Here is a 19,239-nt window from a genome sequence, read left to right on the forward strand (position 1 = left end):
ATTAAAAAAGATGGTTGGTAAAACATATTAAATTTGAAAAAAACCACCCAACAAAAATAATTAGAGAGACAGCTACTAAGAATGGGCATTTAGTGGTCAAAAAAAAAAAAAAAAAAATCGAACCAATCTTTTATCAAATAAACAAATTTTTAAAAATAATCAAATCAAACCAATTCGATTATGCTTTATTCATCGTTTGGCTTTCTCGTTGCATTTTAATTTAAAAGCCGAATTAAACCAACACTTTTTCAGTTGTTTTCCATAGGAATTGAAATTAATCAATACTTCTTCCATTCCAATATATTTTTGTTACAATTATATTTTTAAATCCCTTTAGAAATTAATCAATTTGTCTAAGCTACAATAAATTGTACTATCATTAACTTGTCTAAGTTATACTATCTCCGTCACAAAAAGATAGTCTAATTTCTGTTTTCACACAGATTAAGAAATAACAATTATTATGGTTTAAAGACAATTTTATTTATATAACATTCCTATTATGTTCATCTTAAATAATACATGAGCAATTATTATATTGGAATACTACTTCCATTCCATAATACTTGTCATATTTGAGAAAATAGTTTGTTCTAAAATACTTGTCACATTTGTGGTTTACCGTTTATATATGACCAATAATTATTACTTTAATTTAATGGTTTTCTTAGAGAACTATTGTTAAATTAAGGGTAATATAGTCAATTTACTCAATAATTTATTGTAACTTAAACAAATTTAATATTTTTTTAAGGGATGTAAAATTTCAAATATGATAAGTATTATGGACCAAAGGTAATAGTAAGTAAGAATTAATGAGGGTTATTTAAAATAAGATAAAATTTAATAAGGGTATAATAGACAATTTATGGATTAACTATAATACAAAAAACCAAATGAACTATATTTTGCGATAAATCAAAAAGAAAAGATTGACTATCCCTTTGGGATAGAGGGAGTAACAAATTATTGAGGAAATGAAACAATCAGTATTAGTTATATACAAAGTGTAAAAATAGAAAAAATAATTTATTATTTATGAAATCTACAATATAATACTTTTTTAAATGTGAAAAATATTTGGCAACAGACAATTTTATGAAGGAGAGTTTATTATATATACTTTTCTTGAGTATCTAAAAAGTGAGATTCGAACTTGGTTCTATTGTCAGGTCGTCATGCACGTACTGCTAGGCTATGTCTTAACGTGCTTATTATATATACTTTTATCATTTTATAATTTAATTAAATTTCAATTTTTTTTAGATGAATTAAATTTTAATAATTAAAACATTCCTGATATGAACTATATATTGAGGGTTGACCACTCCCAACAAAGGGGGATCATTGGACAAACTAAATATATAAATTAGTTTCAACTAGAGTTGGAATTTATAATCTCATTTTTTTTTCTTTTTTTTTTCTTTAGGAATAGAATTTATAAAGTTTATTCATATAGTTTATAACTAATTCATATCTAACAACTTACTTTTGAGTGCTTGATAGGCATAGAGGGTTTTTAGTTTAGCTTACTCATGCAATTGATAGTTGCTAGGACTCCCCATTAGTTGCTCATATGAGCCAATAGTTTATTTGTATTTATATTATATTTAAACTACATTAATCTCATAAAAATAATTGCTAATAATTTTTTTTCAAATTAATTTTTTATGAATATATTATTTATAGTTATTTAAATATTTTTAATAAATATTATTTTAAAAATTTTAATTAATATTTTTATTTATATCATACATTAAAATGAAAAAAATATATTCACTTTAAATTAATATATACACACATTATACATAGTAATATATAGAAATAATTGTACCTTTAATGATCATTTTATAATTATATCCTTAATGTTCCTTACACACACACACATATATATATATATATATATATATATATTATATACCGTAATATATAAAATATGTATCAAAATTTTACTATCATCAGCTAATTGTTATTAACCATTACTTATTAAGAACCGCTACTAGTTATCAGCTGGTATGAACCTATGAATCAAAATTAAAATTTACGAATGCTTCAATCTTTTAAAATTTAAAATGTTTATAAATGTCAATAGACAAGTATGGTACATAAAATATTAAATAATTATTATATAGAAGATTATAAATTATATATAGGGACTAAAGTTACTGTATTAGCTAACAAGTTTATTAGAATTAAAAATTGATTATTTTATAGATTATTGTAGTTTTCCATAATATCAAAACCTTTTTTTTTTCTAAAAAATATCATGATAGAAGGTATATTTTCAAAATATATTAATTTTTAAGCAGGGTAACAATTACAACTTATAAGCTCATTAAGCCCATTAAAGGATAGAAAGTGACGGGTCTGAGAATCCAACACATCACCGTTAATCATTTAGCTAAGAGATGATTACCTTTTTCACCTCTTCTTCCAAGATAACCAAGCTACAATCATCATATTAGTATGATTAAATACACATTAATAATAGTGTCAAAGAAATATAATTACATACAATATTTATTATGTATATATATATATATATATATATATATATATATATATATATATATGATTCCTGTGTTATTTTTTTACTTCTCCCTTTCTCTCTCCTTCTCTGGGTCTCCGTCTCTCTTTCTCTCTTCTGCACCCCTATTACATGTAGTAAAGTTCTAGGTCATAGACTAGCTCGGTGGACTTATTTCCTATGCTTTCTCTGCAACGAAGAAATTTTACCTAATGTAATTATGTTTGCAAAAGACTGTTTGCTCCCTCTCTCTCTTTCTCTCTCTCTCTCTCTGTCAGTTCTTGTAGCCCTCTCTATATAAAGAAATTGGATTCCAAATTTTGTTCCTATAAAAGAGGTAAGGTTTCTCACCAAGGACAAAATTTGGTAAAAGACCAAGTTTAGTCCATGGCTGGTGGGTTTTGGCTTGGAGTTTTGGTTGGACTTGTTTTTCCTCTATTAGGTCTAATCTTGAATCATTTCTTGCCCATGTTCTTGAAGCATGGCGATGGTTGCCATGTCCCTAAAGGCTCATTTGGCTGGCCAATACTTGGTGAAACCCTTGGTTTTTTAAAGCCTCATCCTTCTAATTCTCTTGGAAAATTTCTTCAAGACCACTGTTCTAGGTAAGAAATTTCTATACCATCCTCTATAACTCTCTACTTATACCATCTTTTGGAGTTCAAAATCGTAATTTTACATTATCAGAACAATATAAGAAAAAGACAGACACTCGTTTATTAAATTATTAACGAAATATTTATTATTATAGGTATATAATCAGCTTCTTATTTGTATTTTTTTGGGATTTTTCAGGTATGGGAAAGTGTTCAAATCCCATTTATTCTTCTCTCCAACGGTGGTGTCCTGTGACCAAGAGTTAAACTACTTCATACTTCAAAATGAAGGAAAGCTATTTCAATGCAGTTATCCAAAGCCTATCCATGGCATTCTTGGAGATGTCTCAATGCTTGTAGCTGTGGGTGACACTCATAAGAGACTGAGAAATGTAGCCCTTTCTCTTGTCACCATTACTAAATCAAAGCCTGAGTTTCTTAATGATATAGAAAGAACTGCCATTCAAATACTTAACTCTTGGAAAGACAAACAGCAAGTAATGTTTTGTGAAGAGGCTAGAAAGGTATATTATTATTTTCTTTAACAAAATTCAAGAACCTGATCATGTGAATTTCTTTGCTTAATATATATATATATATATATATATATATATATATATATATATATATATATATATATAAATGTTTCTTGAACTTTTATTTTTATTTTCTCTTTGTTTACAGTTCACATTCAATGTAATAGTAAAGCAAGTTTTAGGCCTAACACCAGAGCAGCCAGAAACTACAAGAATTCTTGAAGATTTTCTCACTTTTATGAAGGGACTTATTTCTCTCCCACTCTATATTCCTGGAACTCCATATGCTAGAGCTGTTCAGGTATATATTTAATATAAAAAAATATTTAGTCTCTTATTTATTAATTTATTTAAAAATATAATCTGCATGTATTTAGCAATGGAAGTTCTAACTTCATAATATCTTGAGACTCTTTTTCTATAAAAAATTTCTGATACATAATAAAAATAGAAAAGGGAAAAAAGATCGGTAGCTAATAATTAGATTTATTTATTTACTACAAAATAAAGAATATAATAACAGTGGGTTTCAATAATGATAGGGCAGCTACTACAGGTTCTTTTTTGATGCAAAAAGAAGGCATGTGATCACTTTTTCTTGAACTATCTTTACAGGCTAGAAGAAGGATATCAACTACTGTCAAAGCAATTATAGAGGAAAGAAGAAGAAGAAGAAAAAAAAGAAATAATGAAGAAGAAGAAGAAGAAGAAACTGATGATGATGGTAGATCAAAAAGGAGTAGTGATTTTCTTGAGATACTTCTATATGTTGATACCTTATCTGAAGATGAAAAAGTTAGTTTTGTTTTAGATTCTCTGTTGGGTGGATATGAAACCACCTCTCTCTTAATGGCTATGGTTGTCCATTTTTTAGCTCATTCACCCACAGCATTACACCAACTAAAGGTAATTAATAACTAATAACAATAATTACCTTCCTTTCCTATGTGCCCAAGCTCACATGTTCTAATTTAATTAATTGCTTAATTATTTAATTAATTATATACTTTCATATTATTACACAGCTGGAGCATCAAAAAATTAGAAGCATGAAGGGCGAAGATGAGTTTTTGAATTGGGATGATTATAAAAATATGGAATTCACTCAAAATGTAAGAATTATTTTTATTTTTATTTTATTGTGGGTTTCTTTTCCTTTTTTTTTTTCCTTTCCTTCTGTCACAACTGTTAGATTTAGCCATGCTAAATTTGCAATGATTATACACAGCATGATATATATTTTTTTCTTGCTTTATATTTCTTTTTTTTTCCTTTCTGCTGATATTAATTAATTAATTAATTAATTTGTAGGTCATCAATGAAGCACTGAGATATGGGAACATCGTAAAATTTGTGCACCGAAAGGCTCTCAAAGATGTCAAATTTAGAGGTTATTAATTAGTATTTTAGTTTTTAATATTTACTTTACACTTAATTGTCATACATCACCTTTTGAATTATATTATATAATATGCACATTTATTTTCTATTTTTTTGTCAATGGAAATTTTACTTTTCTTAGTTAATTTTGGTTCATAATTGCTACTTCTCTTCATTTTATCAATTGAGATTTAATTTTTAAAAATAAATTATAAAAATAATTTTTTAGGTATTTTTAATTTTGATACTAATAATTTTTTAATAAAATTAGGAAAATGAATTTAAGATAATACGTAATTTTATTTTTTGGATTCACAGTAAATTGTTTTTAACTCTTTGGTTTTCAGGTCACCTAATTCCATCTGGCTGGAAGGTACTACCTGTATTTACTGCAGTACATTTAGATTCATCACTGCATGGAAGTGCTCTCCAGTTTTATCCTTGGAGATGGGAGGTAATTAATAATTACATTTACATTAATCTCAAGGATATCTAAAAGGGCTGGGTGTCCTACAATTGACCTTTTTTGTCAAAATTTTTAATATCTTGTGCTATTCTTGGGCTTAAGTTGGTGTGGACCTGTTTGATTAGGACAACCTAACCGCTATTTAATTAATTAGTTTTGTTCTCAATTCTCATTAATAGTTGTAATGCACCATCTTACTATAATGAGAATTAATTATTAATTATCAAATTTTTCATCAAAAAATGAAATGACCTAATTGCCCTTTTGGGGTTTTTTCAAGGAAAATTAATGCTTATTGTTGGAATTTTTGTTTGAAGAGTCATTTAATTTGTTTATCCATACATATTTATTTATGTTCTAAGAATATATATATATATATATATATATATAACTTTTTACCTCTGGATAATGCAGACTCAAGATCAAACATGCAAGAAATTTACACCTTTTGGTGGTGGATCTAGATGCTGCCCAGGGTCTGAATTAGCTAAAGTTGAGGTCTCATTCTTCCTCCACCACCTTGTACAGAATTTCAGGTTGGTTTCTTTTCTTTTCTTTTTCTTTTTTTTCTTTTTAACAAATATACTAATTGGAAGAGTAATTATACTTATTTTATAAAATATATTAGTTCGACAAATATACTTATTGGAAGAGTAACGAATATATTTCTTCTCTTTTTTTTAAAAAAAAACTACCAACAAACATATATTTTATTCAAATAAAAAAATTACCAAAATAAAGACTGGTGTGAGAAGTAAGATGCCTCGCTTTTTTGAGTCTTCTTGATCACGAGTTTTCACTAATTTAGTGAATCAAAAGGAGAAGTACTCTTGTTATGTAGCTTATCGTGTTATGTGGGCCATAAGATTTAAAACAATTTTGTATTTAATATTGCAGATGGAGAGGTGAAGAAGTTGAGCAACCCTTGGCCTATCCATATGTAGAATTTCAAAGAGGGTTAATGCTACATTTGGACCATCTTTCAAGCCCATTCTCCCATTAGCCTTTTCTTTAAATCAAACTCAAGGAAGAATCATCAACTTATAGTGTTTATATTTGGGGTTCTGCTTTATTTTATTTTTTAAAATTTTTTCAGGCTATCTATTTTGTTGAAAGAAGGGTTTGTTCTTCCTTAATCATCTAAAAAGGCCTTTCTTTTAGATATTACTAAATATTCAATGGGTTGTAATCTCTCAAACTTTTTCTACAACTTTTGGTATATATAGTTAAAATCCATCTCTTCTACAATTGTCTTTTTGTGTGTGTGTGTGTGAGTTTGAGATAACAAGTGCATGTGTTTCAATAAGGAGGTATTCTTGTTAAACCATATCCAAAATCAATAAAGATTAACTAAATTAACACTTCTATTCAAAAAACAGTAATTCAAAACAGTAAAAACATAAAAATAAAGAAAATAATATGATTAGGGTATGAATTTCTTTTCAATTTTGCTATTTTAATGTTTATTTATTTTATGGTGCAAACAATGCCAAAATTTTGAATATTCGTATTTACTTTAATTAAATATATTTGGCTGAATTACTAGTAAAAAACATCATTTTTTCTAAAAAAATGAGCAAATCTTTTGATTCACATATTTTAAGGTTAACTATTTCAAATCATGAATATCTAGAAAATTTAAGTACTCAAACGTCGATATAGTTTCAGCAAAATTAGCTGATCAATCTGCACAATAAATAGCTTTGTAGAAATTTAACAATTATTGTTCTTCAGAATTTTAATAAAACATACAATTCTTTTTCTCCAATCGAACTTTTTTTTTTTTTTTTCAATCCTGTAATTCTCTGTAAATAAAGTATTTTCCATTTTGCAATGCTAAAAAATATTCTTTATTCCTTGGATACATGAACAAAAATTTTCGAGTCCTTACCCAACCAATAAAAGAAAATCCATAATCAAAATAAGAACAATGGTCTAAACATTCATAATGTAATTGCTAATATTTGCTTCTTTCATTAATTATTGTTATCAAAGTAACTAACACCAACAATTCCTTAGAATTATCATAGAATACAAGGCTGTATTATAGCCTTTAAGCAATAGTAAATAGTTAAAATCCAATATTTTGACACTTGCCATTTTTTTTTTACCACTTCACCACAATAGGACTTCTGACATAGTACTTGTTGCTATCTGACCAAACCAACTCTCCAAATACATAGTCCTTAATGGCATAAGATTTTTTACTTTTCAGGGTAACTCTGAAACTTTTTTCTTCACCAATTTTCTTGAACTTCAACACCTTCGGCTCAACAGAAATGGAAAACCCACTTGGTTTTTTGATATGAGCTTGATAAATGCTTGGACTGACACCAACATTTTTAACTTTTCGAGTGACAGTAATGGAGCCAGAGAATTTTGGGATGGTAATTGAAGGATAATTGAAGTTGGCAAGACTAACAGGCTTTTTAGGGCATTTAAAGGAGGTCTGTGAGAATGATAAAATTTGTGCCTCACTATACCCTAAAGTGCATAGAAAATTTAAGTAATCATTAACACTCAGGTCATAAATTAGGCCTGGATCCATAGCTTCATTTGGTCTAATATGTCCTGCTCCGTAGCTAAATGGAGTTGCCTTGGAGTGTGATGCATTAAGAATTTCCTCTTTACTATTATCGAGCGTAGTTGCTGAAAGAGTACACGGGAGAAAAAAGAAGAAAAGGAATGTCAGAACAGTAGTTCGTTGCAAGAACATGTGAATATATTTCATGAAATGATATAAACTTGAACTATTTAATTAGTGTACTCACCAGTAGTCATAACCGCTGATTTAATAGCAGCAGGACTCCAATTTGGATGCAGAGTTTTAAGAAGCGCAGCAATTCCTGAAACATGAGGGCATGACATTGAAGTACCTGACATTGAGTTAAATTGAACTCGCCGCATGTCAAAGTCTTCATTTGTTGGTCCTTCTGCTTTTGTGTATGCAGCTATGACGCTAACTCCTGGTGCTGTTATATCAGGCTGCATATAGAGAAATGATAATTTAGTATATAATTAAAATTGTTAACTTGTATATACTATAATGATTACCTTGAGGATTTCAGGAGCAATGGTGTTCGGTCCTTTTGATGAAAATGCAGCCATAATAGGAGCTGGCTTTGTGCCTACTTGTGTTTTTGGACGTGTGATGTAACCAACAGAAGACCTATTTATGCAATTTGATGATTAGATATTAATTAGGGTCTAATACAAGAAAATTCAAAGATGGTGAGATTTCGTTTTATCTTACTTGGTATTGTTAATGTAATTGAAGATAGCAACACCATTAATGTAATTGACATGCGAAGCAGGAAGTACGTGAGGATCAGCGAGGATTTCGTTTTCGGAATCTTTGTCATTTGCAAGAACCATGGCTACAGCACCTGCCAATGCAGCTTGCTCGCCTTTCTCCACTCTTGCATTTGAGCCTCGAAGGCAGACCAAAATCTTTCCCTTGGCTTTTTTTGGATCAAGTGCTCCAGCTTTGCACAGGAGGCTGTATAATGCAGAGAGAAAATATTATATTTCTTTTCATATTATGCAATAGATTGAAATACAGAAAACTTTCAATCCTTACGCGTCTTGAGCTGATGCGTTAGCTGCTCTAGCTTCCGCAGCGCTTATAATTCGAAAGAACTTATTCTTTGGCAAGGCTTTTGCTGATAAACTTTCTCCCTTCAAAACCAAAGATCCATTGTTAAATTTTAAGACTCAAAGATTCTTGCAAGAAACAGATTTTGATTAGTATTGAAACAGAAACAAGTTTTGGTAGTTTCAACACTCTTAGGTTCGGCAGAACCACAGATTCTGTTAGTTTCAAGATTCAAGTTTCTTGCAAGAAACACATTTTAGTTTCAAAACTGGAGATTCTTACAAAATAACCAAATTTAACTTTCAAGACTCAAGATACTTGTAAGGAACAAATTTAGTTTCAAGACTCAACATTCTTCCAAGAAACAAAACACGGTTAATTAAGTTCCTGCAATAAAGAAAAAGAGAAATGAACCTTATAGGTCATATTGTTGCCAAGAACAACATAACTAGGGAACTCTCTATCCATAGTACTGGCTCCAACTGTTATCTGCCAAGGTGCAAGATTGGAGACAGTAGCTTCAGCAGGACCAGAATTACCAGCAGAGCAAATCACCACAATTCCATTTTTAACAGCATGAAAAGAACCAATTGCAACACTATCGTTAAAGAAAGCTGTATTGTCTGCTCCTAGTGAAACAGAAAGCACATCAACTCCATCGTTTATTGCACTATCAAATGCTGCTAATATATCAGCATCAAAGCACTCGTTTCCACCAATTGGAGGATAGCAGACCTTGTAAGCCGCTACTCGAGCTTTAGGCGCCCCACCTTTTGCTACTCCCTCGCCAAATCCAAAAACACTTGCATCTGATACAAAATTACCACCTGCTGTGGATAGTGTATGTGATCCATGACCTTCTTTATCGCGGGGCGAATCATAGCTAGAGTTGAGAGGACCAGCAACGGTTGCATACCCTTTGTTGAAGTATCTAGCACCAATAAGCTTCCTTCATGCAAGCATATAAAAATGTTTTCAAAATTAATTAACACTACAAGAAACTTCTGAAAACTATAACATGATGCAGAATACATTATTATATGTAAGAAACAGAAAAATCAAACAAGATAACATAATCTACTGAAACGTCTGCTTCATGAAACATAAAATAAAGAAACTGATAACCATAATCATATTAAAGTTGTAATTAAATAGCAACTTGCACCATATTAATGCATGTAATTAAAATATAATGTAAAGAGGAAATTGTGGAGAAAGGGAAGCTAGATCTAGAGCAACTTGAAATAATATTTATTACTAGTGAATCTTGTGTTGTCCTGGTTTAGGAGTACAAAGCATCCAAAAGGGTCGTAACTATATTAATGCAAAATCAATATATTAGTCTAAGCTTATATAATTAAATGGGTAGACACTCTTTCATGTTTTCAGGCAACAAATTCAAAAAGTGTTAATTAATTAAAGCAAGTTGGAATAATCTAGACGTAATTAACAGCTTAATAAATCTTTGCTCTTCTTTTTCTTATTTAACATTCAACTCCATACTATTAAAACATGTCCAGTAAAGCTTTAACTTTCACCCTCAAGAAAATTATTCCCCATTGGGTTCATGACAAGGTAAAATTGTCATCATCTGTCTAACTTTGTATAAATCAAATTCTGCAGCATAGATTCCATAATATGGGCCTTTATGGAATATCCCCACATAGTTTGGACCAACATAGGCTGGAGAAAAAGAAAAAGAAAACAAAGTAAACCCTTCAGAAATGACAAATGAGCTTTGACTAATTAATGATGGTACTGAAGTTATCTCCATAGTTTGTTTACTGATTAACCAAAACTAGAAAACGAAGAATGTAAATGTAAAAGGAAATCAAGAAACATCAGAAATTATAATGTCATTGAGTAATTTTTATAAAACTTATACAAGTGTGGAAGAGAGCCAACAAGAGTTGACTAGATAGAAAGGAACATTGAAGAGTTATCTTTAACATTATCACAAATTTGAATCTATTGATAAAACAATAAAAAGAAAAAGAAGAAAAAAAAAAGTAGGCAATAGAGCAGACCTGTTGCAGTAGAAACCAGGATCTGAGCCATTTTGACATGTTCCTTTCCACTTTGATGGAATCGGTCCCAACCCTTCATCACTGAAGCTTTTCGATTCAGGCCAAACACCTTTTCACAACAAACAATCCCATTTCAGAAAGAAAGAAAAAGGTTCACAGCAAAAGACAATGAACAGTTCAAATTGTTTACAGCTTGCAATATCATTTAATATTAACTCGTACTCATATATTTATCCCAGCAGAAATCAAATCAATTTACATTGGTTGTGGTGTTCAATCGCTTTTCTAGCCTTTCAACTGACTTATGAAAGTTAAAATAGTATTTTATAATATATTAATTACTGTAACGTAGAACTTTTAATGTTTATAAAAAATTATTTAAATAACTAAATACCGTTAAAATAACTTTACTTGCCACTAATTTTGCCATAAAGACCTTTAGTTAAACAATGGCTGCTAGTCAAAGCACGTGCACATCAACTTCTATGAACTTAATTATGTTGTTCTTGTCTTCCTCTTTTTTGACAAATGGTCCTTAGTTGAGCTTGTCTTAGCAGGAGGGCATTAGGATTCAGATCTCACAGCTGATTTCTATTCATAACATTCAAAAAGTATATATCTAAGTTGAAGCAGAAGTGAAAGAAACTACTTACCAGTATCAAGATTTCCAATAATTGTATCTTCACCAAATCTTGCTTTCTTCCAAATTGAGTTGGAAGGAACTACGCCGTTTTGCTCGAGGCCAAGGAAGTTCCATGAGTGAGTTGTATGCAACTTTTTTCCTTTGTTCAAGAAGATTGAGACTACTTTTGGATGCTCTGCAATTGATTAAGCATTAACACAATAACTAATGCTCGAGAAATATATATATATATATATATATATATATATATATATATATATATATATGTATAAAGAAACAGAGGAAAACATAATATTGTCTTACTAGCTATTTCTTCTGCTATTCCATCATCTATAGTTGCAGCAAAGCCATTAATATGCCTTGTGTATGAGTAAAATATGGAATCTTGCGCCAAGTCTCGACTGTTCAGAGGAAAAAAAAAACAATTATATATTCATATTTATAAGTTATATGCAAGTTGCTACATGATAAACAGAGTCAACTATACTTAAAAACCATTTTACCTTCCCAAAAATGATCCAAGAAAATCATAGTGAGAGTCTGTTACAAGATTTTGATCAATCAAAGAGATTTCTTCGCCATGTGAGTGAGCTCCTAAGTACACCACATATGACTACAAAGAAACGAAATAAAAAAAGATTGTGAAATTATATATTTTACCAAGACAGAGAGAGGAATGATTTGCATGGATGAAAAAGTAAGTATGTGTTTGTTAAATGAGAAAGATTGAATGCTAACCTTTTTGGAGGCAGAGGTGGGTCTTTGCACTAAAATTAGAAAAAGAAATGATAGGAAGCAAAGGGTAGGATTTAGTAGCCTCATTTCTTGATTGCTACTTGTTTTAGTAAAATAACGTATTCTGCTTCCCACTCACTCTGTTTCTTCCCCTGTTTCTATAAGGTGCCTTCCCTTTCTTCTTATATAAATAATGGAATAGAGCTTTGAATTGATCCTCTCCTCGTTATGCTAAAAGAAGACCCAAAGGACCTTTTGGCCTATTATAATGCTATTATAAAATACTTAACTTAGATCATACATCTGTTTATAATGTTTTAAGACCATAAATAGATTTTTTTTTTTTTTTTTTTTTGGTTTTTAAAAGGCAACAGTTGTCAGAACGCATAAGAGCCCATGTTGTACTGTACACGATGTTTTCTTATAAGGGAATTTCTTTTAAAAAACATTTAATTGTAAGAGTTCAAAACCTGTCCCTTGAAGCAGAAAAAAAAAATTAATATAAGGAAAAATTTGTATTTTGATCTAGGAAGGTGGTGAGAGAATGCAGAAATTGGCTCTTAATGTATGGATAGGGCATAAACCTGTGTGGGCAAGTCTTATGGATAAATTATATGATTGACCAATCATGAACTGACTTATGCAATGTCACTGTGTGGGTGACAATTTGAAGAGAGGAATTTATATTTAAAAATCCTTCATAAATTCTTCTAACTCACTTAATATATGGATTAGCCCAAGTGCGGACGGCTCTCATCCTCCAACGTGTATATTTTTCATACATTCAGCTAAATAGTTAAGTATTTTAAAAATTACCATTTATTATTATTATTATTCAATGAAAAAAATATCATAATCAATCAGGTGGTGGTCTGGTTGATTTTCTCACTTATGTAACATAGTTGTTTTTACCAATTTAGTGAGTTAAGAGAAATACATGCCAATTCAATTGTAGTGCCCATTTAACAATTTACGTATTTATGGTTTAAAATAAAAGATAAGTCAAAATCATAAAATTTTATTTACTTAATAAAAAAATATAATGTCTATATTAAATATAATTACAATATTATTTATAATTAAAAAAATATAATTATAATATTATTGAAATATTAATTAAACAGGTAACAAATAATTAAACTCTTGAATCCATTTCAGATGGGTTTATAACTATTGAAATACATCTTGTTAGGTTCAAATTCGGTAGGATTGACACTCTAGTAACATATTTGAAGGGTTTTGGATGCTATTGTGATCATTTCATGCTCCTTTTTTCTTTTTTCAAATGGTTGAATTTAATTTATCTCTCTCTCTCTTTTTTTTATTATACTTGGTAATTTTTATTGTTTTATGTTTTTAGTATTGTGGTTTCATTTTTTGGTCGGTCTGACTAAATTTTCAAGTGCAAAATTGTACTCTAAACATCTTCAGCATGCTTGTTTCTTTTGGACGAAATCAGGAACAGTGAGAAGATGTGGGGGCTCCATTAAAATTATTGATGATTTTGATTATTTTTTAAAATTATAAATCTGAAAAACAAATCAAATTCAAAGATTGCATTGGGGTTGTTGCTATTTGTCTTAAGGGTAAGTTGCTAAAGATTCCTTTTTGATTTTGTATTTTGGGAATTGTCTAATTGCATATTGCCGGGACAATGGTGCAAGAATAAGAAAAAGAAATGAAGTTTTACATATTTAATACTGTCATGCCAAGAAAATAACGAACGATTGGAATGATTTGTGAGTAATTAAAGAAAGGATAAATATTAATTAAGACCCACAAGTCATAAAAAGAAAGATTTCTTCTCAAAATTAATCTGAAATCATGCAAATTTGAATCCGTACTAATATGAAAGAAATCAATATTGATCAGTAAATATTACTCTCTCCGATTCATTTATATAGACACAACTAACTTTGCATATGGATTAAAAAATTAGTTAAACTGTAATTTTTTGTCGATTCTTCCCTCTTATGCCCCAACATTGCATTAATTAAATGTTTGTTTTGAAAGTCAAATATGTCATGTCAATTTATTCCCATGGAAACAACTAATGACTTATATCCATAATTAAAGGATGAATTATAGTAAAAACCCACCCAGTTCTCCTAATTAACGCAAGTTTTACCTCCTAATAAAATTTTTTAAATTGACCCTTCCATTTTTAGTGCAAAAATTTTGATGGAAAATGAACATGTAATTTTCGTTTAAAAAATGTGGACATTTAATAAAGGAGTATGTGCAAATAACCTTTATGGAGCTAAAATTTTTTGTGGTATCAATTGTCTGTTCAAATTCTTTCTAAATACCCACTTATAAATAACATCAATTCAATAACTGAGAAATCGCACACAACTACAGCAAAAAAAATCTAAAAGTCCACCTTTTGAGAGAGCATTCAGGTCAGATTTAGTAAACAATCTTTTGTGCTCCACTTACATAACTCTTGCTTATTTTTCAAAAATATGTGTGATTTTGCTTGAAACGGAAAGAGAAAGACAGTAGATCTATGAATTGGTTAGTCAATCATATTTAATGCAATATTTGAACTTTGTCTGTCACTTTTTTAGTTTTTAAAAAAGTTGGTACTCTAAACAAAGCAAATAAAGTATAATTTAGACTTTATACTTTGATCATAGTCCAAATTAAATAACTTTGTCTATATAAATGAAACGCTGAAAATGAAAATTTTGTCTATATAAATGAATCGGAGGGAGTATTTGTAATGAGCTAATAACAATGATTATGATATAACCTAGTGGTAAGTGCATATACATTCTAATAATATATCCAGATTTGAATCCCTCGTTAAACTAGGACTAATTCCTGCTCATGTCATATCAGCTTACTAAGAAATAAAATATTTTCAATAATTATTTGTTTCATTTATAAGGATGGAACAGTCATTAATTTTTTTTTAATAAACACTCATTAATTTAGTTAAATATATTTGGTTGAATTACTTGTCGAATTTATAACTTTAGTAATTGTAATAAAACAAAATTCTTTCTATCGAAGCAGAACTATTCAAAGTTTCAAACAATAAAAGAGGTTTCCATTTTATAATGCAAAAAAAAAAAATCTTTATTCTTGAAATTTTTTTTTTTCCCAGTCTTTGTCCAATCAATAAAAGGAAGCCCATAATCAAAATAATGTAATTGCTAATATTTGCTTCTTTCATTAATTATTGTTATGAAAATAACTAACACCACAATTCCTTAGAACAATCGTAGAGCACAAGGCTGTATTATAGCCTGACCTCTAAGCAATACTGAACGGTGAAAATTTAATATTTTTGCAAAACTACTGTCTTTTATTATTTTCTTTCTTTCCTTTTTTTTTTTTTTTTTTTTACCAATTGACCACAATAGGACTTCTGACATATACAGTACTTGTTCCTATCTGACCAAACCCGTCCTCATTGGATAAGATTTTTCACCTTTTGAGGGTAACATTGCAGCTTTTTTTTTTTATCTTCACTAATTTTCCTGCATTTCAACACCTTTGGCTCCACAGAAATTGAAAACCCGCTTGGTTCTTTGATATATGCTTTATAAATGCTGGAACTAACACCAACATTTTTAACTCTCCTGGCAACAGTAATCAAGCCGGAGCGTTTAGCGATGGTGATTGAAGGATATATAATTGAAGTTGACAAGACTAATAGGCTTTTCAGAGCATTTGTAGGAGGTCTCTGAGAATTGTAAAATTTGTGGTTCATTATACCCTGACGCACAGAGAAAATCCAGGTAGTCATTATACACTGAAGCACATAGAAAGTACCTAATATTGGGTTGAATTGAACTCCCCGCGAACTCTTCATGTGAGGGTCCTTCTGCTTCTGTACGTTTATGCAGTTACGATACTAACTCCTGGTGCTGTTATGTCAGGTATATGCGTACTAGAGGAATTACTATTATTAATTATTTTTACTTTCAGAACTAAATATTCTCAAGGAAAAAACCACATTTTACTTAATCAAGATACGTTTTACTTAAAAGAAACACATTTCAGTTTCCATACTCAAGATTCTTGCAAAAGAGCACATTTTAGTTTTAAGACTAAAGACCTTGCGAATCGAAATGCATCTCGGTTAAGTTTCTGTAATCAAGAAAAAGAGAAACGAACCTTATAACTCATATTGTTTTTTTTTTTTTTTTTTTTTTATTAGAGAAATTGAAAATGAAAATTTCAGAATATTTTAAAATGAAATTGGAATGAGATGATTCCATTTGTTCCAGTTTCCAACAGAATTACACACCTGGCTAAAAAGAGATGAGTACCTATTATATAGTCCTAGGCTTTTGTTGTAAGTTTGATCCATTTATATACTTGGGCTGGGTCATTGTCATTTATCTTAGCCCAAGAAGCCAAAACATGAAATTGGATTCACCCAAAAGCTAAGAATATATATATAAACTTGAATCCAAACAAGGCCTAACTATGTCCTATTAATGTCATTGTAATATGTTCAGTGGCACACCGTTTATATTAATATGGAAAAATCATACAACGGTCGTTATGATTTAGAAAATATAATTATTCAGTTGTTATATTTTAAGAAACAAATTAAAATTTTCTTATAATTTATTTTTGTCAGACTATAAGATTTTTTTTATCTAATTTTTTTATCTTTTCTATTAATTGTCTTATGAAATGACCAAAATATCTCTTGTATCTTTTATTACCGTTTGTATATTTTTAAAAGTATAGAAACAGAGTAATTGTATTTTTCAAATTATAGGGACTATATTATAATTTTTTTGATATAATATTTTATTATCTCTCATTTGATCTCTGTGTTTTCTTATTGACTTAAAAAAGATTAGACAAAAGGACCTAATAATGTAATAAAAGTAAAACAAATGGACTAATTGATATATTTTAAAAAGCATAGGCTAGTTGTATTTCAAACCATAGATACCGCACTATAATTTTCCCTATTACTGATATTTATAGTTTGAGAGAACATGTTATAAAATGTTATTCGCTTTAATGTTTGATGGAACACTAATAAAATAGCTATTAAAGTTGTGTTCAACAACAACAAATAGTCTTTAGTGTTTTGAATTAGTCAAAACACTATTTCTCTATATTATTGTATTTGATAACTTGATACATAATGTAACTTTTAGAGAATGAGGGAGTATTTTTTAAAATATTATCTCACTTAACGTTTAGCATTTTAGGTCTTTATTGAAATTTTCATGCAATCCTACGATTTATTAATTTAAAATCATTCTTTATCATATTATGACTTTTATTATTTTTATGCTTGGTTTTTTATAATTGATAGTAAATGAAAAAAAAAATGCTTATTTATATATTTGCATTTGAACTCAAACAAATATTGAAAATTGAAAATATTGTTCCCTAAAATATTAAAAATTTCATTTTTTATTTATAAAATAGTGAACTTTTCAATTTTTGATCCCTTAAACTTTGAAAATTTAGGTTTAATAAAATCATCTTTTCTTTTATAATGAGTTAATTATATGGCTAGAAGTGAATATTTAGATGTAATTTTTTATCATTTTAAATTAATTGCTAATCAAACAATTATTTTTACCGAACATTTTCGCTTTCAACCGCTACTTAAACAGCTAACAGCTAACCACTATCATCTAATAGCTAACAGCTACTATGGCCCTGTTCGGCTTTAGTGTTTAGTGTTTTGATTAGGTCAAAACACTATTTTAATTAATTATAGAGTGTGGTAATACAATATTTATCCTAATGTTTAGAGTTTGAGACTGTGTTTCATGAAACGTTATCTTCATTAACGTTTAGCGTTTTATAATTTTTTTATGACAGCTGTACACATCACTTATCTTTTCCTTATTCCCCGCTTTCATAATTTTATTTGTCATTTTATATTAAAGAGTTAATCAAACAGTTAGTTGTACAGAACACTTTTATTCTAAACCGTTACATAAACAACTAACCACTAACAACTAGTAACTACTAGTAAAAAAGCTGACAACTATTAAAACAGCTGACACCTAATAAGAGCTTAAAAACAACTAAGAGCTATTAAAGCACATAACAACAATTAGAACAGCTAAATTTAGTGAATACACTCTAAAACAACTAATTTTACCAAACAATTCTAAATCCTATGCTTCACAGACTGTACCATACTAGGGATGGCAATTTAACCCAATCTAGCAGGTATCCGACCCGATTTTTACTGGTTCGGATAGTGTCTAAACAGGTTTGGGATGGATTTAGGTAGTAATTTCAATACTCGCATTGAGTTCGGATAAGATTCGGGTTTTGGAGGTTGGATACCCGTTTAATTTAAAGCAAAACATTAATGATGAAGGGCGGAATCATATAGTGTCTAAATCGGTTTGGGACGGATTTAGATAGTAATTTCAATACCTACATCGGGTTCGGATCGAATTCAGACTTAGGAGGTCGGATACCCGTTTAATTTATTAAAGCAAAACATTTATGACCTCCACATGATAAGTGGATTACCTTACCACCAAGCTACTTGGCATTTTTAATTACATGATACACAAAATATATATATTATTATTCGTAACTGTAGTTTTTTATAGTTTTAAATTTTATTAATAAATAAAATATTATTGGACAGTAATATAATTTTATTCATAAATAAAATTTAATAAAATTACATACATTCAATTATAATATCTTAATAATTTAAATTTAGTTTTTTTTAAATAAAATATATTATAGTATTATGTCTTAGTAATTTAATTGAA

The 19,239-nt window shown here is 29.1% G+C and overlaps 2 protein-coding genes across 3 annotated transcripts; one reads left to right on the forward strand and one right to left on the reverse strand.

Annotated features, from left to right (window-relative positions):
• The first annotated feature begins 2,602 nt into the window (after nucleotides 1-2,602).
• On the forward strand, nucleotides 2,603-6,753 carry LOC105643410 (cytochrome P450 724B1). The gene is made up of 9 exons (XM_012228524.4): nucleotides 2,603-3,132; nucleotides 3,323-3,647; nucleotides 3,808-3,960; nucleotides 4,275-4,565; nucleotides 4,685-4,771; nucleotides 4,971-5,049; nucleotides 5,387-5,493; nucleotides 5,920-6,041; nucleotides 6,403-6,753. The coding sequence occupies exons 1-9, from the start codon at nucleotides 2,915-2,917 to the stop codon at nucleotides 6,506-6,508; spliced, it is 1,488 nt and encodes a 495-aa protein (XP_012083914.1). The 5' UTR covers nucleotides 2,603-2,914; the 3' UTR covers nucleotides 6,509-6,753.
• A 698-nt stretch (nucleotides 6,754-7,451) lies between these two features.
• On the reverse strand, nucleotides 7,452-12,770 carry AIR3 (Subtilisin-like serine endopeptidase family protein). 2 transcript variants are annotated; one of them, XM_012228515.3, is made up of 11 exons: nucleotides 12,509-12,770; nucleotides 12,274-12,383; nucleotides 12,074-12,171; nucleotides 11,781-11,945; nucleotides 11,128-11,236; nucleotides 9,515-10,049; nucleotides 9,086-9,183; nucleotides 8,759-9,004; nucleotides 8,560-8,674; nucleotides 8,277-8,490; nucleotides 7,452-8,154 (listed from the first exon to the last, which is right to left on the reverse strand). In XM_012228515.3, exons 1-11 carry the CDS (start codon nucleotides 12,590-12,592, stop codon nucleotides 7,613-7,615), a joined length of 2,316 nt encoding a protein of 771 aa, XP_012083905.1. In that variant the 5' UTR covers nucleotides 12,593-12,770; the 3' UTR covers nucleotides 7,452-7,612. The 2 variants fall into 2 exon arrangements, with proteins under 2 accessions (XP_012083905.1, XP_089575957.1); XM_089719831.1 differs by lacking the exons at nucleotides 11,781-11,945; nucleotides 12,074-12,171; nucleotides 12,274-12,383; nucleotides 12,509-12,770 and adding an exon at nucleotides 11,350-11,373.
• Between the last annotated feature and the right edge of the window lie 6,469 nt (nucleotides 12,771-19,239).

Source organism: Jatropha curcas, chromosome 3 (genome assembly GCF_041381405.1).
Source record: "Jatropha curcas cultivar XTBG-Jc1 chromosome 3, XTBG_Jcur_1.0, whole genome shotgun sequence".
Lineage (NCBI taxonomy): Eukaryota > Viridiplantae > Streptophyta > Magnoliopsida > Malpighiales > Euphorbiaceae > Jatropha > Jatropha curcas.

Coding starts and splice junctions, on each gene's coding strand:
- LOC105643410 (XM_012228524.4), top strand. CDS start 2,915: ATGGCTGGTGGGTTTTGGCTTGGAGTTTTGGTTGGACTTGTTTTTCCT. Junction 3,133..3,322: donor CTTCAAGACCACTGTTCTAG/GTAAGAAATTTC, acceptor GGGATTTTTCAG/GTATGGGAAAGTGTTCAAAT. Junction 3,961..4,274: donor CATATGCTAGAGCTGTTCAG/GTATATATTTAA, acceptor CTATCTTTACAG/GCTAGAAGAAGGATATCAAC.
- AIR3 (XM_012228515.3), bottom strand. CDS start 12,592: ATGAGGCTACTAAATCCTACCCTTTGCTTCCTATCATTTCTTTTTCTA. Junction 12,384..12,508: donor CCACCTCTGCCTCCAAAAAG/GTTAGCATTCAA, acceptor GTTTCTTTGTAG/TCATATGTGGTGTACTTAGG. Junction 11,237..11,780: donor TATTGGAAATCTTGATACTG/GTAAGTAGTTTC, acceptor TGTTGTGAAAAG/GTGTTTGGCCTGAATCGAAA.